At 38.3% G+C, this 21,576-nt stretch overlaps 1 protein-coding gene across 2 annotated transcripts; it reads left to right on the top strand.

Annotated features, from left to right (window-relative positions):
- The first annotated feature begins 1,755 nt into the window (after positions 1-1,755).
- On the top strand, positions 1,756-21,516 carry LOC139940463 (peroxisome proliferator-activated receptor delta-like). 2 transcript variants are annotated; one of them, XM_071936731.1, is made up of 7 exons: positions 1,756-1,848; positions 4,949-5,058; positions 13,997-14,115; positions 15,199-15,349; positions 17,110-17,333; positions 17,926-18,316; positions 18,752-21,516. In XM_071936731.1, exons 2-7 carry the CDS (start codon positions 4,995-4,997, stop codon positions 18,997-18,999), a joined length of 1,197 nt encoding a protein of 398 aa, XP_071792832.1. In that variant the 5' UTR covers positions 1,756-1,848; positions 4,949-4,994; the 3' UTR covers positions 19,000-21,516. The 2 variants fall into 2 exon arrangements, with proteins under 2 accessions (XP_071792832.1, XP_071792833.1); XM_071936732.1 differs by having other exon boundaries at positions 1,757-1,864.
- Positions 21,517-21,576: the final 60 nt, after the last annotated feature.

The following is a 21,576-nucleotide window of genomic DNA, read 5'->3' on the forward strand; positions in this document are numbered from 1 at the left end:
TGTGGACGTGTGTATAATAGTCTAGTCCACATAGTGTGTTTTGTTCATGTCCATTTTGTATATTATTCCCGGCTTTTTTGTAGGCCAAAAATATGACAACACAACAAACATGAACAGGTATTTTGTTTGTATTAAGTGTAACATAAAAAGTTCATGTGGACTTAGATCTTTTGCTCTCTGGTGGTCCCAACTCGTATTGTAGTGTTAAAGCACAAAAACTCAACCTTTTTAAAATGTTGGACCGTCGCCACCGCCCCACCCCCCATGGGGATGTCGGCTATCATGCGGTCTCTATGATGTCAAACTGTGCGGGGTGGGATGGGGACTAGATCTTTGTTGGCTGTTGCAATGAGGCTATAATCCTCAATGCCACGTCCTCTCTGTGCCACTAATTGGTTTGTCATTTTTACAGTCGTGTGGTGCATGTATGGTGTTACACTATAGCCCCAATTGTTATGGTGGAACGGTATTAAGATTATGGCCATTATACACTTTCGGAACAAAACAACATTTAAAAGTTCACAGATATACAAATAACTTACAGGATTTACAGAAGGTAAAGGTGAAAGACTTCTCTTGAAATATTATTCCATGAAATGCTTACCCTATTGAGAAAACATTAAAACAATATCAATTCTCGATATCGAGAATTACGGATTTATTTTAAACACCATGTCATGACACGGCAAAACGTGCGGAAACAAGGGTGGGTTTTCCCGTTATTTTCTCCCGGCTCCGATGACCGATTGAGCCTAAATTTTCACAGAGGTTTGTTATTTTATATAGAAGTTGTGATACACGAAGTGTGGGCCTTGGACAATACTGTTTACCGAAAGTGTCCATTGGCTGTTTGTCTCAGGTACATCGTGTTTTTACCTTTACGTCGCACCAATGTGTTATATTTCTTACTCTATGGTATAATGTGCCAAGTACCTGTGTTTCTGAAACTGTTTCTGGAACCGAACATTTAATTTCAAACGAGGGCCGCGTGTTTGAGATCTCGCCGAAAATCCGGAGCGGTTATGTGCACGCAGGAAGAATAATCCCCAAACACAATCTGAGAAACGTTACCGCGCTCATATTCAAATTTTGGGGCACAAAAGCGACAAAACTTGTATCTTTTTACAATTAACCACATTCATTCTGAAATGTTTCTAAATTGTTTGTATACTGTCGAAAGCTGCTGGGCTTCTCTATATAAAACCAACAGTTTTATGGGCATGAACTTAAAATGTGAATACCAAACGTGTATACCTTCGTACAAAAATCCACAGGCAAATCACTCCGGTGAAAAAAAAAAAATTGATCACGGTGGTGTACCATGGAGGAAGAAATAATTTTCTTCTTCCATTGGATGGGTCGATGGGTACAGGTGTAACCACGCCCCCGTTTCTGATGCGGCCGCACATACCCCATTGCATAATCATACGTCACTGTAGTTCGAAGAATGTTTCATTTTACAAAAGGGGTGTTTTTATTTACGAAATCTCTTTTACTAGCGGTTTAAAATAGCATATTGCCGCACTTTACAAAAAACTTTAATAATAATCCTACTTAAAGGATATCAATTAATTTTGTTTGTACTTAATGATATGTATTAGTTTCTTTATTTATTATAAAATGTACTTAAACACACCTATCAACCCTAACTTTTTGAGATGTGTTGTTCCAAAATTTGTTTACGTTGGGTCCACACACTGCATGCTCTATGCTATTGCTAAAGTCGCACCACCATGCCAATTTAACTCAGCGGACCTATGGAAGAACATCCCCCATATCCATACAGAATTACTGGAAATTAACCATTAACATCATAATACGAACAGGTGGCCGTCATCAAGACATCAGGTAAGACCACTCCATGGTAAGACTAAAACGATTTTATTTGTGTGTGTTTGTTATAACAGTTTAAAAAAAATTAAAAGCACCAACAAAATTTAGTTTTTCAACTTGTGTTGTTGTTGCTTGTCTCAGCATGGAGGTAGAAATCTCAGTATGTACATGATCGACTCGGACTGAAGTGTTATATTATTACAGCAAGGTTGTGTGTACTCTGGCGCCATGTCAAAAAGTACGAACCCCATTAGTGTGGTGGGGAGACAACTCGACCCTCTCAAAGTTGACAGTGGTAACGAGACGCAACCAGTGTACCCTGGGTCACTTCCCCTTACTCTACCTCTTCTTAGAAGTTACGTCTTCTAGAAACTATAAAGGCTCCCCGCTTTATAGTTTCTAGAAGCATGGAGCAATTGCTCCATGCTAGAAGTAAGAAATTTCTATGTATGACTAGGTTCGTTCCTCTATCGTCTGAACGAACCTCATAATAAATATATATAGTTCTAACTTCTATATGGGTAACTTCCCCTTACCGTCCCGTAGGTTCTTATTAATTCTGTATTTTACTAGTTAGACCATGGATGTAGAATTAAAAACTAGAGTAGAGAAAAAGCCGGGCTTATATCATACTTCCTGCGAATGCAAATGCGAAGCAAAAGCTGACATCACAAATTCGTAAAGATTTTTTCGCAGGGGTTCAGTTGTGGTCTAGTTTGCGATTCACAGCGAAAACAGAGTTGTGACATCAATTACGTCAAATTGCAGGAACCGGGCTTAAAAGCTGTACATACTTTGCTCCTCTGGCGAGCGAACCACTGTGTTTTAAATATGTGTTACATTTAATGGGAGAACGCTGGCCAAGATTTCTGTATCCTGCCAACACTTTTTCAGTCATTTTGACCAACAACGGAATATCTCATTTTTTAGTAAAATATTTAATTATAAAAAACTAATTGATTTCATAACAAATGAAAAAGTGTGGGCAGGTTTATGGACCTTTTTGCTGAAAGTTGTCCTTTTTTCCCAAATGCATGATTGTAATGTTTTTATGGTCCACTAAATGTGGCTGTCAGACTTTGACAAGCCGACTGACTGATTATTACGAAGTATCCTCTAGATGGGGCCGCAGTTAGCCTTTAATCAAGGCGCACGTGGCGGCGTCATCCCCCGATGTCATGCACGAAAAAAGACCAGCGTGAGCGACTGAGCCGCGAAGCGCGTTTAGCAATTACTCATGCACCTTCCAAGTGTTGCTCTCAGCACATGACTTTTCAGTGCACCATTTTGTGTGTGTGGGTAATGGGTGGCATGCGGCATGTGATCTATGGTAATTTTGTCTTCTTATTGGCCAACAACTCATCACGCTCTTGCATAATGCATTTCATTTCTCCCACCCAAATCTGTGGCAAAAAGTAAAGAAAAACATAGGCCTAAGGCCGAAAACTCGCGCTGGTCTTTTTTCGTGCGTGATATCTGGGGTTGTGCTTGACATGGGGGTGTCGCATGCGCCTTGACTAAAGGCTAGGCCGCAGTAGGCCTTCGGTGTCGTTTGTCAGCAGAAGGATGAGGGCTGGAGGGTCCGGTACTACGATGATTTTCGTTCCGCCATGAAAAGATAGCGCAATGAACCTCATCTAGGAGTTCTCGGGTCGGGGTTGGTGGTGATGGTAAAAAGAATAAGCGAAACATTTTAAATTAAAGGCAGTGGATATTCAGTGCATAATGAAAGCAAAAACACCCTTACTGCACAAATTTGTGTGTTTTCAGTTTCAGCCTAAAAAAGGCTTCAGTCATGAATTCTTTTTAATATTTTTGATTGAGTGAGAAATTATTTCTTTTCAAAAACTATGTTACTATGAAAGGGAGCCCTTTCTCGCAATGTTTTATACTATCAACAGCTCTCCATTGCTCGTTACCAGTTAAGTTTTATACTAGTAACAATTATTTTGAATAACTAGTGTCCAGTGCCTTTAAAATGTTTTTTTTTATCGTATAATGTAAGCCCGTGCCGGCAAGTCATCCACTACCTAATTTAAAATGGGATTTATTAGCCAAAAATTATCTGTCCAACCCACCATGTAAGGCCTATTTTTTTCAAAGTGTTACAAAGTGCATGTTTGATTTCCGGGTATACGGTGGTCTTGAGAGCGTCAGTGCTACATGTTGGACGCTATTTTAGGAACATTTTATGTCCGCAGTGGAATGATTTATGTTTTAGCCACCATTTCCTCAAAGAATTAAAGTCCATTTTTCATTATAATTATAATGATTCATAAAATGTTACAAGTCAAAATGAGTCAAAAGAGTGGCTTTTCAAATTCGGCATCTGTTCTGGAACAATCCAATTCATAAATGAATAAACATTTAAAGAAATAACTTAGGCTACTTGAGAGGACTGGTAATAGACCGATCCATTAAGCTCCGCCCCATTGCGTATTGACCAATCACAACGCAACGAAGGTCCGACAAATAAGGTCCGACATGCGTGCGCTTATGCTTGGCGCGCGCGGCAGATTGTGCAGAAAGGCATAGGAGAGGCTAACGTGTTCTTGCTCACACGTATGCGTGGGCGGAGCCTAATGGATCGGTCTACTTGGGATGTTAGTTGAGAGGTATATTGGTAGGACAGAAGCAAATCGTAAAAGTTTCTTGTGTTATTCAAAGACACACGGTTTGATGGGTACTTAGGGGATAATTTTGGTACTTGTCAAAGACTGGTATCGTCACTTGATGTATCTCGACGTAAATGCATTAAATTACAAATCTGTTAAAAAAATTGGGCTTAATTGGTCATCGAAATTGCAAATAAATCACTGACTAAAAAAAAAACCTCCCTTATTTGGCCATAGCCTTTGTCAGATTCAATTTTTTGTGTGTAAACGTTTTTGAGTGTGAGAATTTGTTGTCCCTTTTTAACTACATTATGCTTCAAAGAATGTCGTTTCTTACAATGTTTGTGATAATATCAACACTCTCCAGTGCTCTTGCATCTTATAAGTATTTTTATAACGTCGTTTATTTTTAGAGTAATTTCCCAAGTTGTACTCTGCCGATATAGCCAATGTTAAACAATGTATTTTTTCCTGAATGGTGATTTTTGTGTTACTTCCAGGTTAAGGATTAAGGTCACAGTGTGCTGACCATTCCCAACTGAAGACATGGACACTAATGGCAACCAACATTACCTGTATACTAATTCTGCGTCTGTAACGTCCACAAATGGTAAGTGTATTTCAAATGCTTGTTTTACCAATTGTGCAAAAAATGTATTTTTTACTTTCTTAGTATTCTACTTGAACATAATTAAATGCTTTTGAGCCCTACTCACATTGGCTGAGTCAATTCACCAGCCTGCATGATATTCTTTCTACAATGTACTTCAGTCTGATTTCTGTGTTTTTGCACATGGAAAAATCATACAATTTGTTTTACTAAATAGCTTGAAAAGACTATTTTTAAAAACCCTATACCATATAGTCCAGCCCCTGTGTTCAATCAAATTTCCTACTTTTTGTTCTAAGGACAAAGTATCGTATCGACACAAATAAAACCCATTTTCTTTTATCAGGATTTACATTTGCTATAATTATTAGTCTTTGGGAATTTTTTTTATGCTGTTCAATCCAGGGTAAATTTCGCTTAATTATACTCACAAGCAGAGAGAAAATCTAACATTTAGCAGGCTGTTTTCTCAAGGGTTATTTCTCTTAACTTTACTTTAAAGCCATTGGACCATTTCGGAACAGAAAAAAAAATCAGAAGGTATTGGTGAAAGACTTCTCTTGAAATAGTATTCCATGAAATGCTTTACTTTTTGAGAAAACATTAAAACATTTACCAATTCTCGATATCGAGAATTACGGATTTGTTTTAAACACATGTCATGACATGACGAAATGTACGGGAACAAGGGTGGATTTTCCCGTTATTTTCTCCTGACTCCGATGACTGATTGAACCTAAATTTTCACAGGAATGTTATTTTATAATATAAGTTGTGATACAGGAAGTGTCCAATGGCTTTAAATTACCAAGTTACAAGCCACAAGGGAAACTGACCGTGTAATTTAAAAATACTTTGGCGTTGAACAAAGGAAAATTGTCTAACTATGAGCGGCATCTGAACCAATGACCTCCAGATTTATGTACTGGTGTCGACCAATAGGAGACTTTCCAACACTAGGTGGCAGCAGACTTACCGGGTAAATTTCCATTGTTTACGTAGTACTGAACATGCGCATAATTCTGAGAACAATGGATTTACCCGGTAAGTCTGCTGCCCTCTATCGTCCCAGAAAGTCTCCCATTGAGCTACATGTATCTAGCCCTAATGTTGGTAGTCTCCCTATTTTATCAATTGTTTTTGTTCAGGGGTGCGAGTCAGAAACCATTAATCAAAGATATTGACAAAAAAAGGGCTTAATAGCTCAGTTGGTAGAGCGCTTGCACATTAAACCAGAGGTTGTTGCTTCAAATTGGGATCTAGTAAATTTTCTTTGTACAACCCAAAGTTATTTAAATTTTACTTTCAACCAGAAGGTAAGAAATTTAAAGTGTACGTGAAAATGTCACCCAAAGTCCCTGGGAATTCCCCAGGGATTTGATTTCAAATGTGAAAAAATGAAAGGGGGATTCAGAGAATGTTGAAGTTCATGTAATTGCAATGGAAACAAAAGTTAAAACAATTTCCCTTTCAGTTAGGCATGCTAAATATTGAGTGATCAGCTGATTTCTATATTTTCGGTTTCTCAGCTGTGCCATTGGAAAATTAAATAAACAAAGGCCTGGTACGGAAACAGTAACCTTAGCTAGTGCTTGGTGGTAACTTCCCCTGTTTTTGACAAACTGCAATTGCATTGCCCGGAACTTTTTATTTTTAACATTTTATTTGAAAAGTGGAAAGTTTCATCAAGGGTCTTGCAACATGCAGGCAGTTACGTAACCTGCATGATTGAAGGAAACAACGTCAGGAATTGGTTGCCTGGAACTGAAAGGTTGTCGGCAGGACACAAGGAACTGGAGGAAGTTCATTCAAATGTCAGAACATCCTGTCTGATTTGATTTATTGCGACTTGTAGTTATCATTTGGATGTCATTCGGAGTATCAGTGTGTTTACAGGAGGCAGTAAATCATCAAGTAGCTGACAAGTTGTTCCTGAAAGTTCCTGTTTCGTTTGGAGGTTGGGGGGGGGGGGAGGCTTTTTTGAGGACCAAGGATTGTTCCTGAAGTTGTTGTTTTTCCTGTTACATCATGGTATTTAATATTGGGGCCTGTTTGGTAGCAAATTCTCTGGAAGAGGGGCTGCAGAGTTTAGTTTGGTTTTGTAATGCCATCATTTTCTTATAAATAGAGTCCTTATGTGAGTCTCTAACTGCATGTTAAAATAGTGTAAAATGTAGTTCCCTACATGTATTTGATAATTTACCGGTATGTCAAGGGGGTCAATACAACATGTATATATCCCAACTAAAGAATCGTCCCAACTAAAGTTGGGACCAGGGGAACGGTCACCAGTCCCAACTTGAGTCCAGTCCCAACTTAGGTGTTACAGTTGTGTCTGCTATGACTCCCAACTGTAACGCTCAAGTTGGGATTGGTTCCAGCTATAGTTGGGACGGCCCAGCTATAGTTTGGACGGCCCAACTATAGCTGGAACTGATATTACTGTGGTTAGTGAGTCACTCAGTGGACCTCTCTATCTACAAATTAATTTTCGATCATCATTGTAACATTACTCCCTCTTCTATCACCTACCAAAGCCAGCACTCATCAGCCATGCATTTATAACCGATTTTCAGAGACTGGGTGTTAGGTGTCCCCTGCATAGTCATAGACAGTGAATCGCTATACATTTAGTTGGGCCGTCCCAACTGTAACACTCAAGTTGGGGTGAATCCTGTAGTATTGTCACATTAGGCTCTCCATAGATATACTCTATGTGCATCGCGCATGCGTGCCGACCCTGGGTGTTATGATAACATGTTAGTGAACCACACATACATCGTTTCACCGAGTCAGTTATTTGTCTATAGATGTGTAAGTCTCTCAATATTACATTTTGGCAATCTAAAATTTTGTTGTTTAGTGTTTTAAATACGCTTTGTTGTTAGGTGTTATAGCTACGCTTTATAAGTTTTGATGTTTACCGTTACAGTTGTCTAAGTTTTCATAGACTTTTCCTAAACTTAAATTACTGTGGTTGATCTTTTTCATAAGTTTACACCAGAACTTGACAAAATGTGCCTTCTTTAAAGCAAGGTGGAAAGGGTTGTAGTATTGTCACATTAGGCTCTCCATAGATATAGGCCTACTCTATGTGCATCGCGCGTGCGCGCTGACCCTGGGTGTTATGACAACATGTTAGTGAACCACACATACATCGTTTCACCGAGTCAGTTATTTGTCTATGTGTAAGTCTCTCAATATTACAAATCCCAACTATAGTTGGGGTGACTCTAAAGTTGGGAAGGAACGTTTTCATTACCCTCTACAAATGTTTACAGGTCTGGTCTGCATTCAGTGTCAACAAAGCATAAAAAACATCATTTGGAACAAATGTTCAGAATGTTGCCTGACACATTCACAAAACCTGGATTCTCAACAACTTGGTGGCATGGTTGGCTTGTGCGTAAAGCGCTCACCTCTCACTAAGGTGATCCCGGTTCGATTCCCGGCCAGGGCCACATGTGCATGTGAGTTGAGTTGTGTGTTGGTTCCCTGCGGTGCCATGAGGGTTTTCCAGACCATCCGGTTTTCCTCACTCGGGAAAATAAATCAAACACTTTCGATCTTTTCGAACGTGGTCATAATGGGTTGATGTGGCTGGCAGCCAAAGGGGCCCTTGCATGTCAGCTTCACGAACACTTTGTAGCCACGTCCTTCGCAATTCAGCTCTTATAGCTGTCAGCCCCCCAAATTATTATTATTATTATAACTTTAGAAGTAAAGAACCTTAACTCAATCAAGTCATGATCAAATTACATCACAATGTATGTAAACCTCCAATAAATCATGGATTCAAAGAAATCTATTTTCTACCTCTATGATTAAATTCAGGAAGGCAGTTATCTATCTATGCTTAAAAAAAAACCACATCCTTCACAATTCAGCTCTTAGCTGTTAGCCCCCCAATTTATTAGGATTATAACTTTAGAAGTAAAGAACCTTTTCTCAATCAAATCATGATCATGTTACATCACAATATATGGTTTTAAACCTCCAATAAATCATGGATTCAAAGAAATCTATTTTCTACCTCTATGATTAAATTCAGAAGGCAGTTTATCTATCTATGCTTAAAATAACACCAACTGGAAATTTCCAATGTAAACCAACTTCATGGGACATTAAATTGGGAAGCCATGTTTGACTAGTGGCTCAATTCACACCAAAGGGTGTTAATCAAAGTGAAGGAGAGATAAAGGATGCAGTACATGATGATAACACACTGATCTACATTGTACCATGGAGGAGACATAACAACCACAGAACCACACTCCTGGGTGGCATCATGCCAGTGCTTAAAGGCACTGGGGTCGATTTCACAAAGAGTTAGGACTAGTCCTAACTTATGACTAGTCCTAGGAGATATACAAATTGCATGGAGAGTCCTAAGTTAGGACGAGTAAATGGTCCTAACTCGAGATAAGACTAATCCTAACTCTTTGTGAAATCTACCCCTGAACACTTTTGGTTATTACTCAAAACACTTGATGCATAAAAACTTACTCGGTGACGAGTAATGGAGAGATGTTGATAGAATTTAAAACATTGTGAGAAACGGATCCCTCTGAAGTATTGAAGTTTTTTTGGAACTTGGAGGTAATTTCTCACGCATATAATAAAATACTTCAGGCCTGAAGTCTTTTATTAGGCATCTGAAAACACACAAATTTGTGCAACAAAGTGATTATTTCTTTTCCGTTCATTATTTTCTTGCAACTTTGATGACCGTGAGTCCATGTTTCCACAGATTTGTTATTTTATATGTTGGGATACACCAAGTGAGAATACTGGTCTTTGACAATTACCAAAGGTGTCCAGTGCCTTTAACCATAGAGGTGGGTGTTGTAATGTACAGCTGAACACACAGGGGTATAAAGTAAATATTTACAGGTGTAATTTATGAAGTGGGTTAACTGTTAACTGTAGGCAAGATTGTTAGGTGTTGGCAAGATGTTGAATAGGGAAGGTGCTTTTTCAAAACAAATCTTGTAAGTCTTTTATAGGCTACAGAATTGACTTCAAGGAAGTAAAACTCTAAGAAAATTCTGGGTAATAGTAGTAAACCCCATCACCATCCTGTGTTAATTTCTCACTTTTTGTTCTTCTGTTTTTTTTCTGGGAAATTAAGACACACAGACTCAGTGTCTATTAAGGCACTGGACACTATTGGTAATTGTCAAAGACCAGTCTTCTCACTTGGTGTATCTTAACATGCACAAAATAAGAAACCTGTGAAAATTTGAGCTCAATTGGTCGTCGAAGTTGCAAGATAATAATGAAAGAAAAAACACCCAAAGTTGTCACACGAAGTTGTGTGCTTTCAGATGCTTGATTTCATCAAGACCTCAAAATCAAATTCTGAGGTCTCGAAATCAAATTCGTGGAAAATAACTTCTTTCTCGAAAACTACGTTACTTCAGAGGGAGCCGTTTCTCACAATGTTTTACACTATAAACCTCTCCCTATTACTCGTTACCAAGTAAGGTTTTAATGTAATAATTATTTTGAGTAATTACCAATAGTGTCCACTGCCTTAATGCCAAATAAGAACCCAGCTTGGGCTCCATGTAGGCTTGGCTAAATTGACTGGAAAACTGTAATGCTGTAATGCGACTGACCTTAATGCGACTGACCATGGTTTTGCCATGTATAAAGTTCAAGTTGCTGATCATTATAAGTATCCTGTTGGATACTCATAAGAGTTGTGTAATGCATGTAGTAAAAAGTTTTGTAGTTAGAGGAAAATTTTGAATCGTGGCTAGTGAATTTTTTCCATCTCCTTTTTGTGTAATGCGACTGACCGCTTTTTACAACTTTTTAAAACGTCCAGAGCACAAAGCCCACAACATTTCTAACATCATAAGTTCAAAGCATTTGGTGTCAAGTACAAATCAATCTATAAACTTAGTGGAAAGAATATCTCACACAGATCTAGCACCAAGATCAAGAAATGAGACAGGAAAGTGTGAAGCGACTGACCATGGAATTGCCCTTATAAGACAAATGAGATAGATCTTATTATTTTATTATTTAGATCTATCCACATGTAGATCTTCTCCGAATTCTTGTCCAACTCATTTTGATTCTGGTCAATTGTAAAATAAATTCTGGTTTTGTAAAACTGGGAGCACTTTTAGTCTTGTGGAGTTTTCCCCCAAAATTCAAACACATCTCTCCACATAATTGTATTATTATGCAACATTTCATACTGATAATTTTCAATAGGTCAGGTTAAACATTATAAATGTCAGGTTAAAAGTGTTGTGTATAATCTTTTTAAGTCCTGATAAAACTTGTATTGAATATGTAATGTACACTTGCACTGTACACATGCTATGCTCCTGCTGAAATATTGGTAAACATAATTGGTGTAGTGCTCTTATTATTGGTTGCTGTTTTCCCCGGCTTGATTTTTACACTGGACAGCCTACATGTACTGTACCCGCCCGAGGCCAGTAGTCTGGGTGTCGAGCCAGTAAACTCATGACCGGACAAGTCTGGTGGTCTTGTATTTTTCAATTGATTAATAGTTCCTTGCTCTGTGTAATGAACGTCTTGAACGAAAACAAGATATATCGAATCAACGAAATGTTGACTTTCGGGTCCAATTCTATCGAGCATTAAAGTATGCTTATTCCCCATTAAAAAAAAAACCTGACATAAATCTTCTTTTCTATTCAAATAAAAACAGTTTAATGCATGTCTTAAAGCTTTGTCAGAAAGTTGTTTTCTCATTTTGACACTGGTTGGGTAAAGACAGTTTGGCCCAATAAAAATTTTGAGTGCAAACAAAATAGCATAGGTTTGATAAAACCCAAAATCCCTGTGGTCTTGTGAACCCCCTCCCCACCCCCCCCCCCCAAAAAAAAAATAGTCAATAGTAGTTCTCTTGTCGTGGCCGAGCAGTTAGAGACACTGGACACTATTGGTAATTGTCAAAGACCAGTCTTCTCACTTAGTGTATCTCAGCATATATACATAAAATAACAAACCTGTGAAATTTGAACTCAATTGGTTGTCGAAGTTGCAAGATAATAGTGAAAGAAAAACACACTTTCACACTTTCAGATGCTTGATTTCGAGACCATAAATTCTAAATCTGAGGTCTCTAAATCAAATTTGTGGAAAAATACTTCTTTCTCGAAAACTACGTTACTTCAGAGGGAGCCGTTTCTCACAATGTTTTATACTATCAACAGCTCCGCATTACTCGTTACAAAGTAAGGTTTTATGCTAATTAAATTCAATTCAATTGTTTATTGTCACACAAATAAATACATTACAGTGAAATTCACTTCGGCTTGCGAGTCTAAAAATATTAAAAATTACAAAAATTACAAAAAATACAGAAAACCACATCTATATAGGCATACAATAACGAACAAATAAACAGTATGCGCACATTATGCCGAGAGACAATAACAGTTACAAAATAATAATTATTTTGAGTAATTACCAAAAGTGTCCACATAAATCATGGAACTACATTGTATAATGGTTCGATGCAATTCTTTGCAGTATCAGGGTGTGTTCCTATACACACATTCTTTATGACTAAACATCAAAGCATTGTTGTATCCTGCGCGTGTTGAGTATTACTTCTTTATTTAGCCCTTTAGCAAGCATACCAGACTGTTTTCTGGTTTAACCATAGAGACTGTAATTGAATTGTAATCCCTACCCAAACAGTTCTCGGCTTAATGCAGCCCTTTTGACCATGAAAACTAGTACACCATGAATACTAGTATATGTGCAGGATCTTCTCAGATTTCATCAAGGAATAATAACAAAAAATTAAAGTCAATAATGATACTGCAAAATGTAATGAAACTACTTGTACGCTTATGTGATTCTATTCAGACAAGAATGAACATGTCGGGGTACGATTTCATCCAACAATTTTGCACTGCAAAATCTTCTGACTGTACATTTTTGTGCACACTGAATGCTAAAAGTAAATAGAAATAGCATAATAGTGATTTCTTTAAAGTAGCGTGCTATTTTCAGGAACTACTTGGAGACTTTTTAGACGATAGCAGGAGTCCAACTCACCAGTCCTTTTCAAATTGTTCTCAGCGTTGAGAACAAATGAAAATGACCAGTGATTGGGACGCCTGCTTTTGTCTTAAAAAAAGTCTCCCATTGTAGCAAGGACCTGAGCTTTTCACTGTAAACTTTAAAAGTATTCTCAAACGGAAGAGCCATTTGCAATAAGGAAAATGGCTCTGCTCTCTCAAAGATAAAACTCCAGACATGGGACATAATGGTTGTGGTTGGTCCTACCCAAACATATTGGGGTAAATACTTTCAGAACTTATTTAAATTTTACTCCCTAAGCCTTCTTCTCTATAGGTAACTTCAATTCCCCTCCTCCTAATGTCACTCTACATCAATTTGTTTACACCAAGACGTAGCAATATAATAAGCAATTTTTATTTGCTAAGCAATTTTTATTTGCTAAGAAAATTGTAGTCTTAGAAAAGAAATTAATATTTTTTAAAGATGAATTTGAGTGCTTTGTGAAATCGAGTCCTGATCAGGTCGATTTTGGAAAAGGTTTGTAACTTTTTGCATGAATAAAAACAAAAAGCTAATTGTCAAATCTCATTACTCCTAATTAATACGCCATTTGTTGTTTTCCCCGATTTTATGATTTGTGTTGGACTGCAAAACAAACTGGCTTATTGGAATTAGTGGTGAGGAGGCCAACAGTTTGCAAGTTGTAGGCTCGTTGTTGTTCTTGTATTGTTGAGGTTGAATAAACAATAATAATAAAAGTTGGAACTGAATCTTGCCAAAATTTCTCCAGGAACAGGGCATGTTGTTTGTTAAATCCTTTTTGCTTAGCAAATTTTTATGTCTGATCTGACAAACTATTTATGTGTGTCATTTTATGTAATACGGTGTAATTTTTGTTTTTTTCTTGTCGTTTCAGGTCATGACCACAGCAAACATGTAGCCATTGACAATCTTGATCTTCCCCTAAAATGCCGTATTTGTGGTGACAAGGCGTCTGGATTCCATTACGGGGTCCACTCATGTGAAGGATGCAAGGTAAAAATCAACAAAAGCCCAAGACTATGTCAATCATGTCATTTTTGTTTCTCTTTCATTCATTACTGTACACATTAGTGTAGAAGTGAGTTCATGTCACTTTTATGAAGTCCTCAATCCTCAAGTCCAAGTCCTCATTGTGAAGTTCAATTTTGACTTCCGAGTTTAGATAGGCTCGGTTCAAGTCCAAGTCACTCTAAGTCACAAAGGTTCAGTTTGAGCTTGAGTCTGAGTCATTAGTCCCAAAAGATGAGTGCGGTTATGAGTCATTTGGGGCTTTGTCTGGGTCCGCCAAAGATTTATATTTATGTTCACCCTGAAGCTCACAAATCTTTGAACAGAGTCATAACAAAGAGAAATGTCACTGTACGAAATTTCACTATTTAACCGAAAATGAATGTTTAGTAAAATAATGAACATTTTGCTGTTGAGTTCTGAGTCAATTTTTCAATTCAATTCAAGAATACATTTATTTCCATACTCTCATAAAAGAATAACAACAGTTACATGTATTACGGAGTAAAGCAAAACCGAGTCAGAGTTTCAGTGGTCAAGTCCACTGTTTTGAGTCATTGATACAAAATGTGACTCGAGTTGGTTTTGAGTCCTTGTCATGAGTCATACAACTCATAATATTCCTCCTACTAAAGTCTAAAATCCAAATTGTTTTGCGCTTAGAAAAATCAGACAAAATGTGATTAAATATAGCCTGAAATGTATATTGGGTGCGTTCGTTTAGCTTCCCTGGGTCGACCCCGGTCTGCCCCGGTGCGTTCGAATAGCATTCGAGGGGCTCACCCGGGACAGCCCCCAGTGCCCCGCTTGTGTGGAGTGGGTCACTTTGGGGTGACCCGATGTGCATGAAAACACCACGAGAGGGCAAGTGTGATCTTGTCGACCCAGGTAAGCTAAACGAACGCACCCATTGAAGCCTACACTATGTGCACATGAAGGTCATTCCTTGTACTTAATCAAATGTTCATAGTTTTTTTCCAAGGGCTGAATCTCTTGTGTGCATGCAACACAGGTTGTTCATGTTATTAAACAATAAACTTCTTGTTATCTTGATTATTTATGCATCAGGGTTTCTTCCGTCGCACACATCGCATGAAATTACAGTACAAACCGTGTCCATACTCCAAGTCCAAGCCGTGTAAAATCAGCTTGTCAACAAGGAACAAGTGCCAGTACTGTCGCTTCCAGAAGTGCATTGCAGTTGGCATGTCACATGATGGTATGAAAGTTTAAAATCTGAACTTACATGTAGTAGGGTTTTCAAAAGAAGTGACTGTGTCTATGTTTGTCCACTTGATTGTGTTTTGTCAGGTTATGTTTTGTTTTTTATTTTACTAAGCGTGAATCGGCGCCCCTGAATGACATTTTTTTGTGAGATACTGTGCTCTTTATAAGTGCTGTATTTTGTTATTATTACACTGGACACTATCAGTAATTGTCAGCATATGCATAAAATAACAAACCTGTGAAAATTTGAGCTCAATTGGTCGTCGAAGTTGCAAGACAATAATGAAAGAAAAAACACCCTTGTCACACGAAGTTGTGTGCTTTCATATGCTTGATTTCAAGGCCTCAAAATCAAATTCTGAGGTCTCAAAATCAAATTCATATATTTTAGTGAGAAATTACTTCTTTCTCATAAACTACATTAATTCAGAGAGAGCCGATTCTCACAATATTTTGTACTATTAACCTCTCCCCATTACTCGTTACCATGCAAGTAAGTTTTTATGCTAACAATTATTTTGAGTGATTACCGATAGTGTCCACTGCCTTTAAAGAAGTGACTGTATCTCTGTTTGTTGCAATAAAAAAAAAATCTTGCATTGATTTCTTGTTTTTGCCACTTGATTGTGTTTTGTGCGATAATATATTGACATCTTCTTAGAGGTAAACCAATGATGAAGCAATGTAAATGCACAGATATGTACATGCATGCACCGCGTACAGTATTGTTCAATTACACTTCCTTTTGAGCTTTAGATGGGGGTGTCCTAGATGGGACACAACATCCTTCGACACATTCAAGGCACTTCTGAAAGCCCACTTGTTTCAGGAGGCCTACCATCAATGACTTTTTTATTTCTTCTGTGCCTCAGCGCCTTTGAGCAAACATTTGATTTAGGCGCTGTACAAATGATTTATGATTGATTGATTGATTGTCCTTTTTGAACGACTTCATATTATATGCCTTTTCAGTATCCGCTACCAAACTTTGGAACTCTTTACTGTTGAATATCTGGGCAAGAAAATCTCTTGACATTTTCAAAATCATGCTTAGAACACATTTGCTCAGCAGTGCTTATGACTGACTCTATTGACCCTCTTGCATGCGTGTCACACCCGGCGACTGATGACACGCTCACCATGTTGGTGGGCAGTTAGGTTTACGTGTATAATCGCTGCGTCGCCTAAAATGCTCACTTCACTGCATAACGCACGGCATAGAGTTATATATGGAAACGCACAGTGGAATTGCCCACCAGTATGGCGCATTCAAGATTGTTCTGATGATGACGTCAGGTGAAATGGGTCAATAATTGTGTTTATTCACTTGTCTCTTTATGTGCTCTTACACCCCATGTACATTTTGAGAATCTTAGTACTGTATTTTGTTATGTTTACTTTTAGCCTTAGAGAAATTTGTCTAGGGTCTAAATGCAGGGTATTAACTATTTTTTGAAATGTTTACTTTTACTTAAAATTTTGTCCCGCCCCTTAGAATAGAAATTTGTTTATAGAACGTGTATAGAATGTAAAGCGCATTGTGACTATATTGTGAAATGCGCTTTATATGAACTAGTTATTGTTATTATTTTTTATTGGTTATAGATAGATAGCGCTTTACAAATTTTTTATTTTTTATTTTAACAGTATAGGCCTAAGGTTTGAAGGTTTGTTAACCTTAAAAGATTTAGAGACCAAAGCAGTAGTGATATGAGTAATTTCCTCACAACAAAATTTTTTTCATTTGCCCAGCCTCAAGGTTTGGTCGGATGCCGCGGGAGGAGCGCATGCGTCTCCTTGAGGAGCTTAATCAGGAGGAGCACGAGGCAAGCGAGGGCGACAAACGAAGGGCCGAGTTACGCGAGCTGACTGAGAGAATACACCGAGCGTACAAGGACATCTGGGCTATGAGTTTCCATCCAACATTAGAGGCAAGGACGAACAAACTGAAGGAGGAGAGACTTGGAGTTGTAGAGGTAAGGGAGTGTCTCAAGAAACTTGGCTTATTATTTTTTTGTTTGCTACATTCTTTTTAAGAGATGTTAAATTTGCATCAGGGATAAAGAATATTAATTTTGGTTTTTACCCATACACCGATGTGTGTTAGCACTGTATATTCAGTACTTTCCCGAGTCCTGTGAAAAAATGTCACAGGCATGTTACTCAAGTGGGATTCAAACCCACGACCCTTGCAATTCTAGAGCAGTGTCTTACCAACTAGACTACCGAGGTTGTAGAACTCCGTTTAGAAACACTTTACATTAATCTCCAGCCGCCGATTTCACCAAACTCTTTCTAACTTGGGATTAATCTTAGGACTTAGGATGAGTTCAGTTCCGTATCCGAACACGTTAGGACGCATTGAACCGCATTGAAGTTAGGACGGGTTACTGCGTTTGGTGAAATCGGCTGTAGGTTGGTTTACAGAGTCAATAGTTGTAAAACTACAGGCCTCATTTGTTTTCATGATATTTTTATTAAAAAATCTATTCAGTTGGATGTCCTTCTTTTCAACATAATATGTAGATATGAATGACTTGGTATTTTCTTTCAATTCCGTTATTATAGGAAAGAATCAATCCTGATGCCAATCCAATGAGGGAGCTTACAGACATCAACGACATCGCAGCCTTCCTACGCAGTGCCCTCCAAACGGCAATCGAGAGCCTCGCTCAGTTCGCCAAGAAACTCCCTGAATTCCGGTCCCTAGACCTGAACGACCAGGTATCGTTACTCAAGCACGCTGGCTTTGAGATCGCCATGATTGCAACGGCGTCACGCTACATGGCGGACGGATTGTGGTTCCCATCAGGCGGTGTCTACTTTAAGAAACAGCTTCTGGAAGACCTCGACACGATGTTCTTTGAGGATAAGTTCAGATTTTTCGAGAAGATGAAGAAGTTAAACTTGACGGAGAGGGAACTGGCGCTGTTCTGTGTTTTGGCTTTGGCTGCTCCTGGTTAGTCGGCATTTAAAAAAATAAAATAAAAATTATAGCATAAAATTTAAAACTGATACGGTGAGCTGATTGCTCAGCAATGTCTGTCTCCCGTTGATGTCCCAACAAAATGTTTATCCACTCAAGATTTATTGTAAACATCTGCTTACAGGCTTTGTGAAAGTGTTTTTTTTCACATAATTTTACCGCAAAATCGTAGTTGTGGTCGAGTGGTTAAGAGCACTGAACTCAAGCTCTCGTGTTTCTGATCAGCAGAGTGTGGGTTTGAATATATTATTTCATTTATATAGCGCATAGAATGAATGAGTACAGTTAATTACACTTGTATACTTGAGCAAGATGCCTTAAAACCATAATTTCTTTTACCTTCGAATGAGACATTTAGCCATAGGTCCTGTGTACTAAGATGCTAATCAATATTTTTCTTACTTTCAGATCGAGACGACCTAACCCAACGAGAGAAAGTGGAGAAGTTCCAAGAGGTTATCCTGGAGGCGTTAGAATGGGAGGTCCACCAGAACCACCATGATAACCCCCTGGTCCTACCCCGCCTCCTGTCCCGCCTTGTTGACCTACGACAGCTGAAGCTGGAGCATGTCCAACAAATTCAGCAACTCATGCTTCTGGATGATCCCAGATTCAATGGTCCCTCACCTCTCATGATGGAGGTATATGACTTATGATACCCAAGTCCAAACCTTATGGTCCCTCACCTCGCATGATGGAGGTACCGAAGTCCAAACCTCATGTGGCGTCATAGAAGCCCTCCACATGATCCCAGATTCAATGGTCCCTCATCTCTCACGATGAAAGGTATATGGTTTATTATACCCCAGTCCAAACCTCATGGGACTTATACTGGCCCTATGTGGCTGTTTATATTTGAAATGAATTGGCCTATATTCAGGGTTTGTTTTTCACAGTCGCTGAGGCTGAAACTTATACTTGGTTGTGCACTTTTGGAGTTTAATTCCCTTTGTGTTACTGTGCATTGCACATTATAGGTGAAACATGCGCAGTTACATTGCATATGCGGCAATATCTTTAACTGACAATTCACTCCTCTAATGGCCAACAGCCGTGTTTGATGTCGTTTCATGGGTCATACGCAACAATGGTTTGTAGCTTAAAACAGTGTCCCACATTATCATGGATTTAACTGTAACAATTTAAACGTTACTTACCTTTTTAAAATATTTTGTAAAGACCACAGGGATCAAAGTTTGTCCTGACAACTTTGTTTGTTAACTTATCCTACGCAATTATTTGGACTCCCTCCTAACCCATTTATATGGGTTTACAAAGGGAGTATCAGAGACAAATTACAATTTTTTATTTTTTTTTTCTGAAAATATTCCCAAACTGGTGTTGGGAAAACGTGTTTTCTTTTATTTCCGAAACGAACTGGTTAAGTATAAAACCTTATAGTCAAAGTATTATATTTTGTATATATCAAGTAAATTCAACCAAACCTCCAGGGCTCAATTTCATGACACTGCTCACTGCAGATCTCTGCCCTTACAGCATGTAGAAGCACGCATTATATGTGGCGCCCGTAATCGCAGGATTCTATGGTAAACAGTGCCATGAAGTTGGGCCCCATTTTATACCAAAGTTGTTACATTTTTAATTGTTTGATGCATGATTTATTATATACCTAATAACTGGCAGGGAATTAAATTTAGAGAGTACAATGAGTAAATAATGTCTTTTCTTTTTTGTTTTGCCTAGAAAAATAGTTTAACAATTTTTGTTTTATAGCAATTTTGAAGGACAATATTTTCGTTGGTGCTAGTTAAACTCAGATTTATACATTTATTGGTTTAACTTAAAATAATAAACATGGTTTCTCCATGAGGAAGTTTTAAAGCAATTTACAAGGTATTATTAAACAAGAACTTTAGAAACTATTTTGTACATAATAGTAATTATAATACTGTGTTTTATATAGCACTTTATCACACCCCCAGGAGCATATAAAAGTGCTCAGTATTTTTTCCTGCAAGGTATGTAGGGTTACGCTTTGAAACGTGAGACCTATTCCCTTATATCACCATGTAATGAAGGTGCTGTGGCCAAATATGCTGCCGATCAGACCAGGAACACCGGGGCGAACCCCTTCTCTTTATGATAATTGCACTGGGTTCTATTACATTCATTACTGTTACACTGCACACGGGACATAATAGGCTTTACGTCCCATCCGAAGGACGCAGCAATAATTTTAAGTGTCTAGCTTAAGGACACAAGTGTCACGACCAGGACTTGGACTCACACTCTGCTGATAACAATCTCGAAGGACAATATTTTCACTGGTGCTGGTTAAACTATTTTCACTGTTTCTGATCAGCAACACCAGAGCTCGAGTCTGATGCTCTTTTCTGCTCGGCCACGACACGCCACATCATCACATTGTTCCTCTTTCCTTTGTCTACCTGCTTCCTGCAACTTCCTTTTTCATTCCTTTCCTCTTGACTGTTCTGTTCCACCAGTGTACTCATTTGTGAGTGTTGTGTCGCCATTTAGGTCTTTGAGAAAGACTATGCTAGAGTTGAAACATCAGGCCATTAACATTTCTTGTGCATTTTCTCAACTTGTCTGTATTGAAAAGTTGCTTCAGGCAGGGGTATGTCCTTTTCGGTTGAAGAAAATAGTTATTGACCTGATAATTTGACCCTTGGGCAGTCTTTTACGAAGGCACTTTTAGCCTTCCAGAGAGAAAGACTCTGCTAGGGTCAAAATCGTCAGGTCATTAACTTTTTAGACATTTATACCATAGGTCCTTTTGGTAAATAAGCAGTTTGCAACAGCTAAAAGGAAGCGCATTTGGCCATGTATGCAATTGTTTTTTCCCTTTCCAAAGCTAAATAATGGTTGCTGTTTCTTTCTTTGTTTTTCTGTTAAAGGAACACGTTGCCTTGGATCGGTCGAGTTGGTCTTTGAAAAGCGTTGTAACCGTTTTTTATAAAATGCATATGGGTAGAAAGATGTTGTAAAAGTAGAATACAATGATCCACACAAACATGCCTCGAAATTGCGTGGTTTTCCTTTTACCTCGTCGACTAACACGTCGGCCATTTATGGGGGTCAAAATTTTGACTCCCATAAATGGCCGACCGTGTTAGTTCGCACAGTAGAAGGAAAACCACGCAATTTCGAGGCAAACTTGTGTGGATCATTGTATTCTACTTTTAAAACATCTTTCCAACCATATGCATTATATACAAAACGGTTACAAACGCTTTTGTTTTGACTAACTC

The sequence above is a fragment of the Asterias amurensis genome, chromosome 8, assembly GCF_032118995.1.
Source record: "Asterias amurensis chromosome 8, ASM3211899v1".
NCBI classification, from domain to species: Eukaryota; Metazoa; Echinodermata; class Asteroidea; order Forcipulatida; family Asteriidae; genus Asterias; species Asterias amurensis.